At 38.6% G+C, this 22,299-nt stretch overlaps 1 protein-coding gene across 4 annotated transcripts in view; it reads left to right on the top strand.

Moving 5' to 3' along the window:
* Nucleotides 1-22,299, top strand: part of LOC119529506 (alpha-fetoprotein-like) — a 58,237-nt gene that overhangs the window by 24,610 nt on the left and 11,328 nt on the right. For 2 of the 4 annotated variants that reach the window (XM_037829960.1, XM_037829958.1), the window contains exons 8-12: nucleotides 6,706-6,920; nucleotides 8,355-8,487; nucleotides 10,122-10,219; nucleotides 11,325-11,463; nucleotides 12,974-13,200. In XM_037829960.1, the coding sequence (XP_037685888.1) occupies nucleotides 6,706-6,920; nucleotides 8,355-8,487; nucleotides 10,122-10,219; nucleotides 11,325-11,463; nucleotides 12,974-13,200 (812 nt within the window). The remainder of the gene's footprint in view (nucleotides 1-6,705; nucleotides 6,921-8,354; nucleotides 8,488-10,121; nucleotides 10,220-11,324; nucleotides 11,464-12,973; nucleotides 13,201-22,299) is intronic. The other 2 variants (XM_037829959.1, XM_037829961.1) reach the window with 2 other exon arrangements.

Here is a 22,299-nt window from a genome sequence, read left to right on the forward strand (position 1 = left end):
AGTATGTGTATCCTGGTGATTAGGGATGTAATGTTCTATATATGTCTGTTAAATCTGATTCATTTATCAGATTGTTTAGGTTTTCAATTTCCTTATTGGTCTTCTGTCTGGTTGATCTATCTATAGGAGAGAGTGATGTGTTGAAGTCTCCTCCCACAATTATTGTGGAAACATCAATTGCTTCGTTTAGTTTTGCCAGTGTTTGTCTCATGTATTTTGTGGCACCTTGAATGGGTGCATAAACATTTATGATTGTTATTTCTTCTTGTTGAATTGCCCCTTTTATTAGTATGTAATGGCCTTCTTTGTCTCTCAAAACATCCCTGCATTTAAAGTCTATTTTATCTGAGATTAATATTGCTACACCTGCTTTCTTTTGGCTGTAGCTTGCATGAAATATTTTTTTCCATCCTTCCACTTTCAATTTCTTTGTGTCCCTGTGTCCAAGATGAGTCTCTTGTATGCAACATATTAATGGTTCATTTTTTTTGATCCATTTTGCAAATCTATATCTTTTAATTGGGGAGTTTAATCCATTTACATTCAACGTTATAACCGTGAAGGCATTTCTTGAATCAGCCATCTTATCCTTTGGTTTATGTTTGTCATATATATTTTTCCCCTCTCTCTATTAATATCCTTTAACATACCCACACCGAATCTCTTTAGTACTGAACCTTTCTCCAAGTCTCTCTGTCATTTCTTTGTTTCTCTGTCTGTAGGACTCCCTTTAGTATCTCCAGTAGTGCAGGTCTCTTGTTAGCAAAATCTCTCAGCATTTGTTTGTCTGTGAAAAATTTAAGCTCTCCATCAAATTTGAAGGAGAGCTTTGCTAGATAAACTATTCTTGGTTGGAAATTTTTCTCACTCAGAATTTTAAATATATTGTGCCACTGCCTTCTCACCTCCATGGTGGCTGCTGAGTAGTCACTACTTAGTCTTATGCTGTTTCCTTTGTATGTGGTGAATTGCTTTTCTCTTGCTGCTTTCAGAACTTGCTCCTTCTCTTCTGTGCTTGACAGTGTGATAGAATATGTCTCGGAGTGGGTTTATTTGGATTTATTCTATTCGGAGTTCGCTGGGCATTTATGATTTGTGCATTTATATTTAGAAGATTTGGGAAGTTTTCCCCAACAATTCCTTTGAATACTCTTCCTAGACCTTTACCCTTTTCTTCCCCTTCTGGAACATCAATGCGTCTTATCTTCGGACGTTTTATATTATCTATCATATCCCTGAGATCCGTTTCAATTTTTTCAATCTTTTCCCCATTCTTTCCTTTGTGCTTTCATTTTCCATTCTGTCATCTTCCAGGTCACTGATTCGTTGTTCAACTTCCTCTAGTCTTGTACTATGAGTATCCAGAATCTTTTTAATTTGGTCAACAGTTTCTTTAATTTCCATAAGATCATCTGTTTTTTGTATTTAGTCTTGCAATGTCTTCTTTATGCTCTTCTAGGGTCTTCTTGATATCCTTTGCATCCCATCCTATGGTCTCATTGTTCATCTTTAGTTCTTTGAGTAGTTGCTCTAGGTGCTGTATTTCTTCTGATCTTTTGATTTGGGTGCTTGGGCTTGGGTTATCCATATCGTCTGGTTTTTTCATATGCTTTATAATTTTCTGTTGTTTTGGGCCTCTTGGCATTTCCTTAACTTGATAGGGTTCTTTTAGGATTTGTAGACCAATTGAAGTCCTTATGTCTAATTTATCACATCTACAGCTTCGTGGAGTACACTTTCTCTAACTAACCAGCAGGTGGCATCCACAAGCCACCTGTTCTCCACAAGCCAGTTCTCCCCTGCTTTGCCTTTGTGGTGAGTCGGGGAGTGAGTCTTGTAGGGTCCAATTGGTGTACGAAGCTTGCATGTATAGCTGGTGTTGCCCACCCTGTATATGGGGCGTGTGTCTGGGCAGTCAGGGAGGGGTGGTGGCTCTAACAATCAAATCGCCCTAGTGTTTCTGGAGTTTTAAAGCTGCTGCAATAGTCTAATCCTTCAGTTCACTACTGCCACAGTTTGTCTCTGCCACTGACCCATGAGTCCTTGGTATTGGCGTAGGCCCCTGAGACTTGCGAGTGGTTCCCTCTTCCAGGCCGTGCACCCCCTGGTCCTCTGTTGAGGGATGACTGTGCTATGTCACAGGTGAGTGGCATCCCCCCAGGGTGGTTCTGGGCTGCTGGGCTGTGTAGGGAGGCTCCCAGTCTGCTGAAATGATGGCTGAATGGGGCTTTGTTAATTCACACTGCTCCACCTTCCCAACTCTGGGACAGCCAGCTGAGGGTGCAGGGAAGGCTAATGTTCACGTCCAGTTTTGTAGCACTTCTGTCACACTGGGTTGTCTGGGGCAGCTCTGGGCTATGGGGCTGGTGACAGGCAGGAGTGTTTCCTGTCCACCAGGATGATGGCTGTGAGCGGACACCACCCCTTTTCTTGGGAAGTTGTGGTGCTTAGTGAATTTTTTCAGCCACTGGATTATTGCCTTTTGTGTCAGAGCTCTCCTAGCTCTGCTGTTGTCTTGATCTGCCCAAATTGCAAGTCTTTGAGGTTTTCTGCACTGGGACCCCCAGAGTAATTGTTTTAGAAACAGAATAAAAAAAAAATTAAAAAAAAAAAAAAGCCCTCCTCACAGATCTAATGGGTTATTGAAATGCCAAGAGACAAAGCCATTAAGGCCATTAAGGAAAGATCCAGGGGGCAGAGAGATCAGTTTTTCTTCGGGATTTGCATATGAGCCTCAGGGCCTGAGCCCTGCCCCTCCCCTTTCTATGTTCACCAGAACTCCAAAAAGCCCCCGCTATTATTTTGGAGTTTTTCTTGCTGTTTTTTGCTATGCCCATCTCCTCTCTGCTGGGCTGGCTGCTCTCAGATTCTCTGGTGTCTGGTCTCAGTCTATCTATGGTTGGAGTTTGGATCAGTAGAATGAGTTTCCAATAAGAGCTGCCACTGCATTTCTCCCTTCTCCTTCCCAGCGCTGATGGCCCCTCCTCCCATGGGACTGAGCCTGGCAGGGAGGGGCGCGGGTCCCCTGGCTGCAAAAACTTACAGATTTTGCTGATCTCAGCAATTCGACGTGTTCATGAGTGTTGTATGAAGTATGCCCAAAGTCAGATTGCTCTGCAGTGTCCAGTCCACGCAGTTCCTGTTTCTACCTACTTTCCTGGAGGAGTAACTAAAACATACACCTCACCAATCCACCATCTTGCCCCACCTCCTTTTGTAGTTTCTTTTAGGTTTCTTTTCTTTGTGGTTTCTTTTAGGTTTATATCCTAAATCTAAAACAGTCACCTCTGATTTTGATGCTATGTTAACTTCAATAGCAGACACAAAAACTCTTCCTATACCTCTCTATCTCTCCACCTTCTTTTCAGACTTGTTATAAATTATATATTTATAGATTTCTGTCCAAAACCATTGTTATATCATAACTTTTTATTTATTTGCATTTTTGAAACTGTGTTGTTCGCATTCATGTGTCAACTTGGCTAGGTTATGGTTCCAGTTCTTTGGTCAAGCAAGCACTGACCTGATTGTTTCTGTGATGGTGTTTCATAGACTAAATCATTTGTCAGTTGATTGCATCTATAGCTGATTACATCTGTAGTCAACAAAGCCGAATGCCGTAAGCAATAAGGGGAGTCTTATCCAATCAGTTAAAGGCCTTAAAGGTAAAACTGATGATTTTAGCAGTAAGAAAGAAAAATTTCTATCTCCGCATCAGCCAACCATCTTCTCCTGGGGAATTCATTGAAACCTTTTTGGAAGTCCTAACTCATGGCCTGCACTATGGAAAATGGATTTTCCAATACCCATGGTCATGTAAGCCAATTCCTATAATAAATCACCTAAAAACCCTGACTAAAATAGAACCTATATGAAGCAAAAAGTAAAGTTACTTATAAAAAAGTACAAAACAATAACACTGGCATTTATAATTATCCTTATTGTTACTGTTATTGGAGATCTTTATTTCTTCATGCTACTTGTATCTGCTATCTAGTGTCCTTTCGTTTCAGTCTGAAGAACTTCCTTTAATATCGCTTGTGGGGCAGGCCTTGTTGTGACAAACTCCTTCAGCTTTTGTTTTTCTGAGAATGTTTCAATCTCTGCTCCATTTTTGAAAGACAGTCTCACTAGATATAAAAGTCTTTGATGGCAATTATTTTCTTTCAGCACTTTAAATGTTTCATTACACTGCTCTAGCTCTGTTCATATTTTTTCATTCCTTTTTTCTTTCTGCTTCTCAGTCTGTATCATTTCAATTGTGCTGTCTTCAAGTTCATTGATTCTTTCTTCTGCCAGCTTGAATGTGTTGTTGAAAACCTCTAGGGAATTTTTCATTTCAGTTATTGTGTTCTTTACTTACAGTTTTCTGTTTGGTTCCTTTTTTGAATTTCTTTTTTTTTTTTTTTCCTGAGACTATCATACTGTACATTCATCATTTCCTGATATCTGTTGGTTCTTTCTCCATGTTTTCCTTTATCGTTAAGCCTATTTGAGATAATTTTTTTAGCTTTTGTCCAGTATGTCCAAAGTATTTGGTTTTCTTTGCTGATGGTTTCTGAATTTTTATCTTGATCCTTTGAACAGGCCATCATTTTTCATTTCTTTGTTTGCCTTGTAATCTTTTCTTGCACATTATACATTTTAACATTTAATGTATTAACTTGGGATTTAATCCCTGAGCTCTCTCTGTTCCTTAACTCCTTAATTTTGTATCTAACTAGTGATATGACAGAGAGTTCCTTGAGTTCCAGGAGCTAACAAAAACAAACAAACCAATGCAGAAAGCATCTTTCACAGTATTTGCAAATTGGCTCTGCATTGGCTAGTGCTCTTCTTCAGAATTTAGCTCTCATATCAAGAAGATCAGCCTGAGGCAAAAGTGAAGTGCAGGGTAAATGCCATCTTTTCTGAGCATATGTCTTGTCATGGGCTTCTGCTTGCTGTGACTTAGAAATTCCTCCAATTCCAAATGCCCCCGCTACTTTCTATGAAATACACTTTCTCCTCTCCCAGGTGATATAATATATGTCTTAAAGTTTGATCATTTGCCCCAAGCCACTTGGACTTAATTGCTTCTTACACCGCTTTAGCTGTCAGTAAGCTGCTTCTGCCTGGAGGTCAATATCTGGGATGTTGAGACAGAGAGGAGTTTCCTGGTTTAGTCTTTCCAGCTGCCACCTGATAGATTGGGACTAACATGCAGGATATGCCCATAGGTGATATTCTACTCCCTCTGGGACAGGCCCGGGACTTGCAATGGGAGCGTAGGCCAGCTCCACACTTCACTGGGGAGAGGGTAGGGAGTGGCCAGCAAGGGTGCCATGATCTTCTCCTACCATTTTTAAAGCTATGCTTTCTTGAATCAGCACTTGCCCAATCACTGCAACCCTTTAACTGTTCTGGAGTTTTGAGGAAGACGGCTCTGCCATTTTTTTTTTTTTTTTTTTTTTTTTTTGCTAGTTGTCCAGCTATTCTGTGGGGCAATGGAACCCTGGAGTATTTTATATCACCATCTTTTCCAAGCAGAATTCCCACATTTGTATTTTAATGTCAAGGACAAATAGGAAGCCATAGTTTGAAGATAATAGAGCCTTTATCAGTTTTGTTCATGGAACCGTATCCTGAAGGATACAGTTTTCCCTCTTTAGTAGGACTTTACTGAAAGAGAAATACACTTGATTCTGTTAAGCCACTAAGAGCATGTTAATTGTTTAAATAATGCATACATTCTCCCTCGTCATCCTAACCTCATAATATAGCTACAACTGACCACTCTTAGATCTAGACCATCAGCCCATTCTTCTATTCTGACTCTGTAATTTGTACTTCCCTTGCTTATAGGAAATCTCCATGTGGATGCCTCAAAGATACCTCCAATCATCATAAACTCTACACTCTAACAGTGAACTCTTTGGCCTTCCTCTTTAACCACCCTCTCCAAGCCTGTTCTTTCTCCTGAATATTAATTTTAGTAAATTGTGCTACCATTGACCCAGTTCCCCATATCATCCCAGAGTCTCCTTTCTTACTCCCATTTGCCCCCAACATAATTTTTTTAATTAAAATCTTGTGAACTCTACCCCTCAGAAGTTCTTAAGTCTATCCAATCACTGATTTGTTTCAAGCCCCATCATTTCTCAGCTAAATTTTCTCAGTGACCTCCAAACATCCTAAATACCATTTCCTAAATATATCATGCTCTCTCACCTTTAAGATTCTTTACATAGAAAGATGAATAATTCTAGAATGCTCTTCCTTCACATATGCTCCCAATTAATTTCTACTTGCCCTTTAAGACTTTACTCTTTCAGGATCCTCACTCTGATCTCCCATCTGGGCTGGATTGTCAATCTCTCTTTTTTCTCCCAAAGCATCATGTGTGAACATCTCTTATAAAGCTTCTATTATAATGCATTGTTATAGTTGTTGTTTCTCTAGTAATAAAAATAATGCAGTGTGTCTCTCTTTATGTTCTTTAAAAGATGCTAAAAGTGCTTGTGACACTTGTGTAAGGTCAAATGGGGAAACTTTCCTCATTAGAGTGAGTCACAATAAATGATTTTTTTTGGTTTCTCTTTTTGCCAAGGATAAAACAATATTTTAAATGCCAAGTTCTTTCTCTGGTTTTCTAGTAATAACAATAAAAATAAATAAGTTCAGAATGAAATCATCAAAATAACTCCTTCCTTTTATATTTTATAGAGTCAGCTTATGAACTATACCTGTTCTAAACAGGCTATCCTTACCAGCAAAATCACTCAGTGCTGTGAACAGCCAGTGCCATTCAGGGGGGAGTGCATTATCAACTCAGAAAATGATGACAAACCTGACCAAGTATCCCTGACACTCAGCAGGTTTACTGAAGACCAATTTGTATGCAAACAATTCATTGAGAAGCAAGAAGAGTTCCTGCAAGAGTAATGTAGCTTGTTGTAAAATCTTAGTGATGGAATACTATATTTATGGATTCTTTGTTAGGGGTTGCAGATTCAAATGCTGACAGAGACCAACCAGTGATGCAAATGAGTGGTTAAGTAGGAACTGCGGGCAAGAGGAGATGCTTTGTGCAGTCAAAAGTTGGGTGGTTGGGTTTATTGCATTTTGAGAGAATCTGGAAATTTCTTGATTTTTAAATTTTGACAACTAATATAGGAATTTTATAAAATACAGTGAAGGCCAAGTGTTTGCAAATTTTACTGTAAGGGACTTAGAGATGAGCAAGAGCTTCAGATTGTTATACGTGGTCAGCCCTTCTATCCTACTGAATTTAATACCTACTACCAAACCCATAGTGTGGCATTTAAAGACTAGAGAGGTGGCGTATTCACATCTCTGGTGTCCATTCAGGAAGTACATATTGATTTGTGTGTAAGGCAAACAGATTTCAACATATAATATTAAGACAATTTTGCTGTGTGATTGAAATATTTCCAAAGTCATTATGTGAAATTTATTTAGAGCAACTAAATTCTAACAAAACATAAGAGTGAGTTTTCCTCAAAGTTCTTTGTAGAATGACTTTAGTTATTTTTTTCTGAAATTATGTTTGATGCCGGCTTATAAAAGTAAATGTCATTATCTGAGCCCACTTGCTACAAAACCTAAATTTACCTTTAGTACTGAAAAAGAAGTCAACAAGTACAACTTCCTAGTGGAAAGCACACTGGACTAGGAGTTAGGAGACTTGAGTTCCAGTCCTAGTTTTGTCACATATAAGCTTTCAGATGTAGGTATAGTCACTTAATTTCTCCAGGCTTTTGGGTTCTAATTGTAAGCTATGGTGGGTGGACAAAGTAACATCAAAGGTCCCTTTTGTGATACTATGATTCCTTTTAAAATATTCTGGAGTGTGCATTTCTCTTTCTTGAAATTCAGAGGAATACCTAAATTAGGCATGGACTACTCATGCTTGAAGGTTTATTTGAAAAGAGGGGGAAGATGGTGACTTAATACCTAACCAGCACTTTCCAAAATTTGCAATATTTATAAAATTTAGTCTCCAAGATTATTGACAAAACTGTATTCTTACTCAAACCCTTGCAATTAATTTCTAGTAAAAGTAAGTAGATATCCTTAGCCAGAAACTACCAAATAATCAGGATGTTTTAGTTTCAAGTATTGTATCTGCGACTCACTTAGGAAAACCACTTAATTACATTGACTCAGTTTCCTTATCTCAAAATGGAGTCGCTAAAACCTCTCTGCCTGCCTTTCAAGTTTTTTATAATGATAAAATGCCTTAAGATCTGTTAAAATACTGAATGCATTTCAGAATTATAACTGCTTTTGAAAGAAAACTCATAGTCTCTGAATTTTTCTTTTTACTTTCTAATATGTTTCATATGATACAGGTTTCTTTATGAATATTCAAGAAGCTATCCAGAGCTGGCAGTTCCACTGATTTTAAGAGTGGCTGCGACATATCAAAATTTATTGGGAAAATGCTGTAAATTAGAACACCCTCTGGAATGCTATAGCCATGGGGTAAATTCCTTACTTAAAATCAAACAGTAAAAATCTGTTACAGACAAGTGATAACAAACATAGCAAAAATCCTAGTGCAGCTAGTGGGGCTGAGCTTTTGTAGGATGATTATGCATATTCTTTCTAATTGCCGGTACTAAATTAGAATGGATTTCCACCTTAAACCAAAGGCCACATTATTGTAACTTACAAACAATGTGGGTGAATCACTTCCGTGTAGATTCTGCTCTTCAGGAAACTGTATGCAATCTCCCCTTTGAAATGAATGCAGATGTTTCGTCCGGTGCTGTAGCAGATAGCATGAAAGCACAGTCTATTAAGGTTTGTAAGCACTGTTTCTATCATACAGGCCTGGAAACGGTCCCTATTTCAGGCCAGAAATCAGACTGTTCACTGGCAGCAGCTCCTGTTGTTCATTTTACATGAAAAAGCAGGTGGCCTCACAAACCTCAGGCCAGTTTGTCAGTTGTGCCTGGATTTCTGTGAGCCAGGGCAGTTTTGGCTTTTTTTATTTTCATCAAGGGTCTACCTACTTACAGGGGAGGTAGGGTGGGATGGGGTGGGGAAATGGAGGGCGGAGCCATTTTTGTGTGTGTTATCTGGCACCCCTAGCATCTTTCTGTTCCCAGGAAGAAGGATAAGAGAGAGTGATTTAGTCTTTTGGGGTTAAGTACCTTCTCATAGCATCACTGGTAGATGTCCAAAATAATCATGATAATAATACCTTACAGGAGCATGGATTTTTAAAGTTTACAGAGCAGCTTCACAACCAGTGTCCTATTTGATTCTCACAACAGCCTGGTAAAATGCGTAATGCCAGGGTTATTAACAATTTTTATAAGTGGGATTACTGAGTTCAGAAGGTTCAAGTGACTTGCTCAACATTTCACAGGCAATAAGGACAGGCTAAGTATTAAATCCTGGTCTACTGTTTGCAAATCTGGTAAAATTTTCACTTTAAGCACTGCTTACTAGGATCAGTAAGTCTGGATCTGATTAAGATGATAAAACAGTGGTTCTACAAAAAAGCTAAGCTGTGAGGTCACTGGTGTCTCCCCATTGGAATCTTGTTTGCATGGTTCAAGAACTCTTTGAATTTGCCTTTAACTGTGAAAATTCCATTTGATTCACCTCAGTATGATTTGTGGAGTGCTTAATATGTTCAAGACTGGCACATGATCTTATCAAACCATAACTTCTTCATGCATATATATATTTCTGTACCGATGACTAAATCTCTATATCTGTGCCATTTATGTAAAAAGGTTTCATGTACTAAAAATAACAAGTATGCACTCACATACACACACAGATACTGAACAAACAGAGCTATAAACTACCTCTAAGAGTTTCTTTCTGATTTGATGAATGATTCAACTTATGCATGTAAAATATGCCCTTTAAAACCACAAATGAGTTTATTTCTATCATGGGAAACTGAAAATCATTCTTGCTCTCCCATTTCATCTCCATAAAGTACATGGTGATTCCCGTTTTTCCAAAACATATTTTTTAAGGTTTGCAAACTCACAAAGTAAATAAAACCTTGGCTTTAGGACAACAGCTATATTAAGAAGGTGGTTTTGCAATCTTACTTTGAATCTAGATAAACACTGATTATCTTTATTTTTCAGAAAGAGATGCTCCAAAGAGTGGTTAATGAAAGCCATGAGCGTGTAAAAAATTACTGTGATTTATATAAGAAATTAGGAGATGGCAACTTTCACAACTGGTATGCTTCTAAGATTTTGTTCAGATTTATCCATGTCAGTGACTTTTAGTTAACTCCTGATGCTGAGGTTACTAAGAGTTTACATTCAACTTTAAAATCTCAGAGGTCAAGGAAAAAAACAGTTCAGAATTAACTTGGCTTTCTTTGATTTTATTACATGTCTGCATAACCTTGGATGCTTCTAGCTTGCTCTCCTGGCAAGTTTGCCAGATTCCAGTCCTTTCCCAGAGGCTCAGGAGCCCTGGCTGCCCACTGAGATCTCAAAAGGGCCCTTTCCTTCCCACTGGAGCCCTGAGCACCTAGTCTGGGGCTTTGTCTATAATTTTGACTTAAGATTGTGACAGAGATCTACTCTACAGCCCCCTCACCAGGATCAAATTACAATTTTGTATTTTTACCACCGAGATAAGAGATAAATAACATCTTGGTTATTTGCCAGAAGGAACACATGTATTTCTTTATATAGAGAAAGTCTGATAAAGCTTTGTGTTTCAAAGCTTAAGATATCAAAAAAAGTTAATTTTTGGTAATCTTTATGATCTTACTATACTAGTCTGCTTACTGAGGAATACTCACTGTACTGAGGAAAAATTGGTTGGTGTAGTTGTTACAGCGCCCCATAATTCTGAGCTTAATTAAATGTCCAGAACAATGGATTCAGAAAAAGGAGTGTTGTTTTTTGTTTCAAGTGAGACTATTTGGCTTATTACTTTTTTTCTTTATGCTGGATTCAGTTGTTAATACTGTATTTAAGAATTAGATCTGTGGTTCTCAAACTTTCAGATGCATCAAAATTTATTTCAGAAACTATTTAATCCAAGTCTGATTTTTCAACAATCCAAATTAACTATCATAACATCCCTGATAAGTAGAAAAAAACTGGTTGGAGTAGACCAATGTGTGAGGTGGAGAGAGAATTCTGGGTATACTGAATACTATTAAATAAACCATTGGACCATTTGAACAAAGACTAAAGGGATAGAATTAAAGCTAGTTTAATGCCTTGATAGTCTTAAATCAGAAATAATGTCAAATAATAGGAGAATTCTGTAGCATTTTTCATGTCTGGGCACATAGCCATTATAAGAGGAAATTATTCTTTCAGGCTTATTGTCCTTTATTATAAGAAGGTCCCACAACTATCTGCTCAAGAGTTGGTTGTGCTCACCAAGAACCTAGCAGCCGCTGCCACCAAATGTTGCCCCCTGGGTGATGAGAAACAGTTTAACTGCATTGAGGACTCGGTAAGCATATCTGTGCCTTATGTGTGCCTGTTCTTGAAAATTATATCCCCCTCCCACCATTGTCCCAGCAGTCTCACTTTTGGGGATACATCTGTGAGCTGCCAATGGAGTCTAATGATTCTGTCCTCAGGAGAAAGTCTATCAGGTCAGCTGATGCCAATTATCTTTGATTAGCTGCAGGTATAAGACTGTCACCTCCTGACACTGGGAATGTCAGATTCACCAGGTCTTCCCCTGGATAATATCCGGGGTCTTTTCCTTGGATTTCCAGGTCAATAGAAGTAATTTAATCAGTAACTTCAAAGACAATGCTGATTTTTAGACTAACATCCTAACGAACCTCACAGCAGTTAAATTCATTTCACAGAATACCGTCGTGTTCATTGTAATCCAATGGGAGGAATATTTGGGTCTAATATCTAGGGTACACATTTCCTAAATCAAAATACTTGAGAAGCTGAATTAAGATATGGGTGTTAGTGCACATTGAATTGAATGAAAGGCAGGGATGGTCTTGAGGGATATTTCTTCCTTGTTCACAATGGAGAACACCTCTTCAGGAAACAGGATGCTCATGTCTCCGAGATCTATTATCTCTCTCTCTCACGTGTATTTTTTTTAACACTACTGAATTCTTGTTTGGTTATAGCATTTCCTGACCTGTGTTCTTGGTAGAGCATTTCCTTTAGGCTAATTTGGTCTTTCTTTAAACTATAATTATTTAAATATCTTTTATTACTAGTCCTGCTTTCTTTTCATTTTTTTAATTTGTTTTTATTATCTAGTCATGTCTTTCTTTCTGATTAGACTTCTTTAAAAGCTATTTCTTCAGTTACTTCTAAAATTGATAAACTCATATATTACATTTTGATGCTTGCTGTTTTCAATGCCTTCATCTCCACATGTATCAGTGACAGGGAATTTGGGTGGTCATTATCCTCTGAGCGGCATGCAGGCAGGCTCACAGACAGCATCAGGATAAATATTAGTGCCCTGGACACCAAGCTGGGAGCAAGGCAAGTTCTCCGTTCTAGAAAAGGACAAGAATATGAAGGAGGTACTGAAATTGGAACTGAGTATTTCTTTCATGTGCCAAGTTCTGTGGTCGTGATAAATGTTCAGTTATAAAAAATAGAAACAAGTTGGATTTGAACTTCTTAAGAACTCTAATCATCAGTTTCACAAATTTGCAGTAGTGCTGACTTTACGTTTGATTTTAATTTGGTGGAGCATTAGAAATTCGTGCTTCAGGTTGACACTGATTTAGAAATTGGGCTGAGGAGGAAACTGTAGACAGGATCCATGTGTGCTCAACTTGAGGATGACAGGAAAAAGAACACGACTGGGAATTAGGCTGCACCTGACACTATTGCTTTTTCCCAAACAGTGAGTTGCCAAGTGAAGTAGAAGAAACTGAATTTGTGGATAATTAAATATAATCTCTTCTATGGGTAATGAAATATAATGACTATAACCTTACGGCTCTTATTTGAATTCTCTTCTGAGAAAGGCAAAGCTTATTTTTGGAGCTTTATGCAGAAGACACGAGGCTGAGCCTATCAGCGCTGGCGTGGATCACTGCTGTGATGACGCGTATGCGTTCAGGAAGATATGTTTTGATGATCTGCAAGGCGATGCAACCTACGTCTCTCCGTCTTTACCCTACGAACAAGTCATCAGCCTTGAAGAGAACTTGTGCAAAGCTCAGGAGGAGAAAATTCAAACTGAAAAGCTTAAGTAAGGATGTTTGCTTACTTTGTTCTTTACAGCCAATGATGGAGCAGGGACAAAGAACTCATTCCGGGCATAGATATAAGTATTGCCTAATGAATAGAGCAGCTAAAGGTTATCTTGTAGGTTAAGTGGAATTTAGAATATTCTGCAATTTTGCAGGTATCTCTGTCATGGTTACTATCTCAATTTTGATCACTGTTAATGATATTGAAGCACATTGATCAGACACTATTGACAGGAAAGTACATTATCTCATGTATTTTTCCTAAAATGTAAACTACAGAACATTGTTTCATACACAAAGTTTCCATGATCAAATAATTTTGGGAATACTGTATTTCCTTTCTCCTCACAGAAATTCACACCTCCTTTTAACAATGGAAGTTGGAAAAAGTCTCCAAAAAAGTAAATTCTTTAGTTGTGTTAACTGGAATCATTTGGGCCACAGAACTTACTAAGATGCTGCAGGCTGGGCATGCTGGGAAAATATTTAGAAATGTTCCATTTGCATGATGTCTATCAGTTCATAATATATTATTTTACAACAACTTCCACTACTGATACTATAAGTACTTTTTTTCTGTTTGGAAGGACAGTTTTGGGTGATGAGTAGAGGGTGCGAGCTGGGTGTATTACCTGAGAGGTCAACTTCTTGAATCCTTGATTTCCTTTCTCTCTGTCTCTGTCTCTGTCTCTGTCTCTGTCTCTCTCTCTCTCTGTAATGCAGTTCCTTGAACCAGATAAGGCATTTGTAGTAACTTCTCCATATACAGGAAAGCAGGTATTCACTGAAAACCTACAATATAGAAAATAAACACTTAAATGCCATAAAAATCTTGCCTATGAATACATAAAATCAAAGAATCCTAAAAACGGAAGGAAGCTTAGATATTAATCAATCTTCTCCACCCCAAGTTTAGGGGTGAACATTTCCCTGATGGGAAGATAATTTGCTTAAAGCAGCCAGTTTTTATCTTTAGATATATATAATTAAAAAAAAAAAAAACTATTCATCTTATTTTTGTTATGTAGAAATATATTTCCTTGTTACTTCCATCCAGTAATTTCTACTTCTGGAGCTACAGAGAGATCTACCTTGCAGATATTCTGTGTTGCTGAGTAAGGATAGATCTCTACTCTTTGGATATCAACTGAGGATGAGGTAGGGTTGTTACACTCCTAATAGGCAGTTGGATCTCCAGGCAAACGTGACAAGAACGGTGTGCAATGAGTTCCAAACTTATATACAAGCATGTAAATACATTTATATGTATATAAACACAAATTAGAAAATTACATAAATGCAAGTTATTACTTTACCAAGTACTAGTCTGATTTGGGGGCTGTTATTGATACTGAAGTTTATTGATAAGAAATGTTGCCAATAGAGTACATTCTTTTTATATTGAGCAGGGTTTCCCAATGTGTGTTCTATATAAAATAGGTTTGTGGATGAAGTCAGCAAAAGAATTCAATCCAGTGCACTTTTCTACTTACACAAGATCTATTCTTTTTATTTATTTGTTAGAGTAAAGCATTATTTTTATTATTTTATTATTTTGTTAGAGCAGTTGTAGGTTTACAGAAAAATCAAGCATGTAGTATAGAGTTCTTATATACATCCACCACCCTACTCCCACAGTTTCCCTGTTATTAACATTTTGTGTTAGTGTGGTATCTTTTTTATAAATGATGAAACAATATTATTACAATTATGATATTAACTGTTGAGCATAGTTTACACTAGAGTTCACTGTTCTTGTAAAATTTTATGGTTAAAAAAATTTTTAATCAAAAATTTTCCATTTGTTCCAATTTCAATTAAATAATTCAGAGATGTTCATTACATTCACTTGTACCACCATCACCACCATCCATTACCAAACTTTTCCATCACCCCAAACAGAAACTCTGAACCGATAAAGCCTTAACTTCCCATTGCACACCCCTACAAGACCCTTGTAAACTGTATTCTGGTTTCTGACTTTATGAATTTGTCTATTCCAATTAAGTCATATAAGTCAGAACATACAATATTTGTCCTTTTGTATGTGGCTTATTTCACTGAACATGATGTCTCCAAGACTCATCCATGTTGTAGCATACATCTGACTTCATTCCTTTTTAAGACAAATAATAATCCATTGTATGCATATACCACAGTTTGTTTATTCATTCATCTGTTGATGGACATTTGGTTTGATTCCATCTTTTGGCAATTGTAAATAGTGCCACCATGACGATTGGTGTGCAAATAAAATATCTGTTCAAGTCCCTGTTTTCAATTCATTTGGGTATATACCTACAAGTGGGATTGCTGGGTCATATGGTAATCCTATATTTAACTTTTGGAGTCATTAAACTGTTTTCTACAGTGACAGCACAATCTTATACTCCCACCAACAATGAATAAAAGTTCCTATTTCTCCACATCCTCTCCAATACTTATTGTTTTTTTTTTAAATAGTAGCAATTCTGAGTATGAAATGGCATCTCATTTTAGTTTTGATTTGCATTTCCCTAATGGCTAATGATATTGAGCATCCTTTCAAGCGCTTATTGGCCGTTTGTATATCTTCTTTGGAGAAATGTCTAGAGAAGTCTTTTGCCTAGTTTTAAATTGGTTGTCTTTTGTTGAGATGTAGGATTTTTTTTTTAATGTATTCTGGATATTAAAGCCTTGTCAGGTATATGGGCTTAAAATATTTTCTCCCATTTTGTAGGTTGTCTTTATCTTCTTTGATAAAAATCATTTGATGTGTGCAAGTTTTAAATTTTGGCAAAGTCTTCTTTATTTTTTCTTTTGCTGCTTATGTTTTTGGTATAAAGTTTAAACCATTGCTTAATATAAGGTCCTGAAGATGATTCCCTATGCTTTCTCCTTGGAGTTTTATATTTTTGGTTTTTGTATTTAGGTCTTCTCTCTATTTTGTGTTGATTATTGTGTATGGTGTGAGGTAGGGGTCAGCACCATTTGTTGAAGACTATTCTATCCCAATTGAATGGTCTTTACCCCTTGTCAAAGATTGGTTGGCTATAAATGTTGACTTCTGAACTCTCAATTTGATTTCATTGGTCTGTATGTCTGTCCTTGTGCCAGTACCATGTTGTTTTGATTACTGTGGCTTTGTAATAAGTTTTAAAATTTGTTAGTGTGAGCCCCCAACTTCATTCTTCTTTTTCAAGATGGTTTTAGTTATTCAGGGCCCCTTACCCTTCCATATAAATTTGGTGATTGACTTTTCCATTTCTGCAAAGAAATTTGTTGGAATTTTGATTGGGATTACATTGAATCTATAAATTGCTTTGTATAGGTTTGATATCTTAATGATGTTTAATCTTCCAACCCATGAACATGGAATTTTCTTCAATTTATTGAGGTCTTCAACTTTTAGCAATGTTTTTTTAATTTTCAGTGTATGAGTCCTTTACATCCTTGGTTAGATTTATTCCTAGATATTTGATTCTTCTGTTGCTATCACAATGGAATTTTTTCTTGATTTCTTCTTCCAATTGTTCATTGCTTGTGTATAGAAACATAGTTTATACTGGGTGTTGATCTTGTACCCCACCACTTTACTGAATTCATTTTTTAGTTCTAGGAGCTTTGTTGTGGATTTTTCAGGATTTTCTAAATTTAGGATCACATCATCTGAAAATAGGGAAAGTTTTACTTCTGCTTTTCCAATTTGGATGCTTTTTAGTTCTCTTCCTTGCCTAATTGCTCTGGCAAGAACTTACAGTAAAATGTTGAATAACAGTGGTGACAGTGGGCATCCTTCTCTTACCATTTTTAAGCTGCTTTTTCTTGATTTAGTGCTAGTTCTGTTACTACAACTCTCTAACTCTTTTCTGGAGATCTGAGGGAGATGATTCTGCCAGTTTTTGCTAGTTGTTCAAAGATTCTGGGAGAGTATGGAACCCTGGAGTGTCCTTCACCATCATCTTGTTCAATCAGAATTCCTACAGCATCTACTCTAATATTTAGTAATTCTACTATGTTGTCCATTTCCTTGCCTGCCTGCTACTGCAGCCCATCACAAAATCTTTTTTCCCCTCATCCTTTCCTCAAATGATATATCAGCTAGCTTTTGATGCATAACAAATTACACCAAAATGTAGTCACTTAAAACAATATCAATTTATTATTGTTCAAGTGTCTGTGGGCTTTTTTGATGAATCCTCTCTCTGGACCAGCCTCAGTCTTTCTCAGCTGGACTTGCCCACATGTCTGTGGTCAGCTGCTAAGTCAGCTGGGAATTGGATGGCCCATGTTGGCCTCAGCTAGGATGATTTTTCTCTGCTGTGTGTGGTCCCCTACCTTAAAGCAGTCTAGCCCAGGCTTAATCATAGTGTTCAAGGCCTCTTGAGACCTAGGTTTGGAACTGTGCCTCATCAATTTTGCTGCAAAGTAGGTTACAAAGCTAGTCAAGATTAAAGGGGTGTGGAAAAAGACTTCACCTTTTAATAGGAGTAGTTATAAAGTCCCATTGCAAAGAACATGGATGTAGGAAATGTAGACAAATGGGGTCATTTTTGCAACCAGTCTTCCACATGTGGGTCGCTAATGTAAATGTAGAAATTATAAAAAAATGATGACAAGATAATGGTGGAAAGGAAGGCAATAACCCAGTGCCAAAGTCATCAAAAACAATGGGCCATGACCAGAATTTCTAGATGTGGCAGAAATAAATAGGGTTAAAGGATGATAGAGTTTGATGACGTACTTCAAAGGAACTATGGTTTTTAAGAGGGGAGGAAAAAGAGATATGGCGGAAGCAGTAAAAGGGAACAAGGTACTCACATAAGTGGTGTTCAAGCAAAAGTATGCTCTTCTTAAGAGGTCTTTAGAATAGCTGTGTTTTTGGGGAGCCTCCTGCTTCATACAGAGCAAGAAAGAGAATTTTAGAGAAGAGGTTGTGGGTGTAGGGCAGTTTTATGATGATAAAGACACAGGTTACAAAAGGAGACAAAGGAAGAGTTAGGGAGGTCAGAGATAGCAGTGTATAGATTAGATTAAAGATGTAGGAAGCATCAGTATGATGGCAAATGATCTCTGAGACTTAGATTTCTGACCATGACTGAGGTGAATGAGGTTTGATGGGTTTGGACTTGGAAGTGACACATGCATCATGCACGACCCTAGGGCAGCTTATCTTGTCCTTGGCTGCAGAGAGCATGAAATGAATAAGATCTCACCAGTGGCTAGAATTTTCTCCCATCCTCTGTCCCACCCACATAGACTGATTGAATGGAACACTCATTATTGGGTTTTAGAAAAGAAAAGAGGTTACTTGTTTGCTGCTGCAGACAATGACACTCCTTTCTTAGCAGCGTCAATAACATCCCTCCCTTCCCATCCCACTCCAGAGCCTAGAGATAAAAAGGCTCCCATGACCCAAGCATTCTCCCTTGGAGTGAATTTGACTGGTGATGGGTATGATGCTAGAGGCCCCTGTTGGAGTCCACCAAAGGCGACTCTTCTAGGGTGAAATGCAGGTTTCCCTGAACCCACAGGATGCATGCAGAAACACTCCAACCCCTGACAGAGGGACAGTTCCCTTAGAGTGCCCACCCACCATTCCTGTACTCCTCGCTTGCCTCTGCTCTGGTCCTTTGGAGAAAACAAGGCCTGAGTTTCATTATTGCTTCTCTCCCAAGATCATCAAAAGTGGGAGCTTATTTCTCATTAATTTATTTGTACCAAGATTCACTTTTTCAAATCAGGGTCTAAACATTATTAGTCCAACTATATTATCTTGCCAAAGGAATCAAAGTTTTAGTAACACAGGGAATGAAAACATTTTTGTGGTCAGCAAGTACAAAATGGTTACTTTTCCTGCTTTATCCTGGAACTTGTAATTTGTTGATTGATTGCCTCTTGAAGTCTTTTCTTTATTTCCCAAGATGAGTGCATCATAAATTTTCCAGTAAGCCCCCAAAGACCATGTATCCTTTATTTAGTCATTCCTTCTTTAGCCCAGCTGGATATGAAGGCATAGGGAGAAAGAAGTCCATTTCCCTTCCAGAGTGAAGTCTTTGCTTTCTCGTGAGAAAGTTCCTTGGGTATAGTTAGGCACTATGCTAAATACATTGTGCATGCCATGTCATTGAATCCTCACCCAAAATTTAGTAGGTAGGTAATATTATTAACCCAATTTATTTGTGAAGAAACAGGCTGAGAGAGAAAAAGGACCTGGTATAAGGTAAGGCAGCAGGTTGTTGAGCTGGGATTTGAACCCCAAGCTGTCTGGCTCAAAGTGCCTACGTTTAACTACCAGCATCTGGCTGTTGGTATGCCCTAAGTCAAGTAGTTATATTCTGAGCTCCAACACTTTTACAACGTGAAGCTTTTCATATAAAGGTTATGTAACGGAAACTATGTGAAACATTAGGAAGCAGCTCTGTTTCACTAAATTCCCTGTGTTCTGTACATGGAGAAAACTAGTGTAGAGACCCTTAATAGTCTCCTTGTTTAAATAAGCAGCAGCTGACTGATGTATGGGAAACTGCAATAGTACTTGCCTTCCCTCTACTGGGTCTTCTGGGGAAGTGCATCCAGAGACCAGGTGACAAAGCAGTAGAAAGCAGAGGGGTTCAGTATGACTGAGGCATAGGGTGAGAGAAAAAAGAAAACCATTCAGAAATGAGGCTGGAGGAGTTGGCAGGGGCTGAATCAGGAGGCATTTGGGATCCCGCAGCTTACAGCTGAGAAAATAGAAACGGTGTAGAGGAGGGAGTTTGTCTACCTCTCCTATTAGGTTTCCCTGTTATTGTCGAATGTACAACTCAGATTCCCAGGGAAATTGAGAAATGCTCATCAGTTATTTGCTGAATGAATAAATGAATGAATAGGAGAGAAGCTGTAAGGATGCACCGCCTATTGTGGAGGTCAGGGAGGAGGGAGACTAAGATTGGAAGCAACCAATAATTTGAAATGGAAGCAAGCAGTCCTATTATTATTTTTATTATTATTATGCATTGTTGTTATTATCTTTGCCTCTATTTATTGAGTGCTTTCAGTGTGCCAGTTACAGTACTCAGCCCTTTAGTATATTTTCTTTGGTCTCCACAAAAACATGCAATGTAGGTATTCCAATTTTCTTTTTACAGAAGAGGATCAGGGAGGTCTAGTGTCTTATCCACTGTTGCACATGCTAATAAGTGGAGGGCATAACTTTAGCCAAAGTAAGTTTGACTTCATAGTTCATGCCTTTCTCATTATATTAGAAAAAAAAAAATACAAGTGACAAGTTTCAGCATAAACTGGTAGGAAACCATCCTCTTCTTCCTCTACCCAGATTCAGAGTCTTGCAGCCCTGAGTCTACTTTCCCAAGTGTTTGGAAACAGGATAATCCCACTGCCTTGACCTGAATCAAAGTAATCTCTGTGATTTGTTTCCCAAAGTCATAGCCGTCAGTTTCTGTAATCTGGGATTTCAGCAATCCTATGCTTATTGTAGAGTTGGCCTGTGAATTTCAGCACATAAGCACTATTGTTTCTGTAGAAAAATATATTCTGAGATAAAGCCCACCAAATTCCAATGGGAAATAGCCTGAATTTCCCACTTTGAATAATTGGTTTGTTTAAAACTGATAATTAGTCAAAGGTAGTAGAAACTGATTTGACTATGTATCTTGACTTGAGTGATACAGAGTCCCACACAAGCACGGTGTTTTCCTGTAGGTGCTGGGATTTGGAATTAGGGGCAAACATAGACTTAGTTGAAATCTCCTTCTTCTTGTGATTTCCATGCTGGTTCTCAGAGTGGATAGCAAGAATATGCCTCTCAAACTAACCTCATCAGTGTGGTAGTTACTGAAAGGAAAACATTGATTTTGCTTCCTTATTATTTTTAGTCATGTTATTGTTTCAGTTTTGCCTATGTTTGGTTGGTGTGGGAGTGGGCAAAGCTGAAATCTAAAATGGGAAATTCAAGGGTGGGTCCTGATGTAACCTGGCAGTCTTCTTTTATTGTTTCAATCTGGGATCTGTAAGGTACAACCATCCAGCCTCTGCTGTATGTCGGGGCTGCCGGCACCTCCTGAGCAGGCTAGCCCTGGCAGCTGCAGAGACCAAGCTGGGGCATTTGCTCCACCCTACACCACCCCCACCCTACCCTGCCTGTGCTGGTTTGGATGTAGTATGTCCCCCCAAATGCCATTATCTTTGATGCAGTCTTGTGTGGGCAGGAAATGTATTGATGTTGATCAGGTTGGAGACTTTTGATTGGATGTTTCTGTGGAGATGTGATCACTCAACTGTGGGCGAGATCTTTCATTGGATAATTTCCATGGAGGTATAGTCCCGCCCATTCAGCACGGGCCTTGATTAGTTCACTGGAGCACTATATAAGCTCAGACAGAAGGAGTGAACTTTCTACAGCCAAGAGGGACACTTTGAAGAACGCACAGGAGCTGAGAAGACAGGAGCTGCAGATGAGAGACAATTTGAAGATGGCCGTTGAAAGCAGCCTTTTGCTCCGGAGAAGCTGAGAGAGGAAAAATGCCCCAAGAGCAACTAAGAGTGACATTTTTGAGGAACTACAGCCTAGAGAGGAACGTTCTGGGAGAAAGCCATTTTGAAACCAGAACTCCGGAGCAGACACCAGCCAGGTGCCTTCCCAGCTAACAGAGGTTTTCCAGACGCCAGTGGCCTTTCTCTAGGGAAGGTACCCAACTGTTGATGTGTTACCTTGGACACTTTATGGCCTTAAGAACTGTAACTGTGTAACCAAATAAACACCCTTTTATAAAAGCCAATCCATTTCTGGTGTTTGGCACTCTGGCAGCATTAGCAAACTAGAACACTGTCCCACTCCAGTTCCCGGAGCCTGCCTCCTCTGCCCGTGGTCAGGCCTCTCTGCTGCCACATATATGTTGGGGACTCTGATGTTGGTGACTGCTGGGCAGCAAGAGGTGACATCTCAATCCTGGAGTCAGCGACTCAGTTACTTTGCCTCGTGCCAGCTCAAATTGAGACAGCTGGGGGAAGAGAAGAGTGCTCTGGGATCTGTCACTGGAGCAGAGCATGAACTTAACAACAGTACCCCCATTGCCTCCCCAACCCCCTCCCTGCTGGTTTACCAGGCATCTCCTATG

Source organism: Choloepus didactylus, chromosome 3 (assembly GCF_015220235.1).
Source record: "Choloepus didactylus isolate mChoDid1 chromosome 3, mChoDid1.pri, whole genome shotgun sequence".
NCBI classification, from domain to species: domain Eukaryota; kingdom Metazoa; phylum Chordata; class Mammalia; order Pilosa; family Megalonychidae; genus Choloepus; species Choloepus didactylus.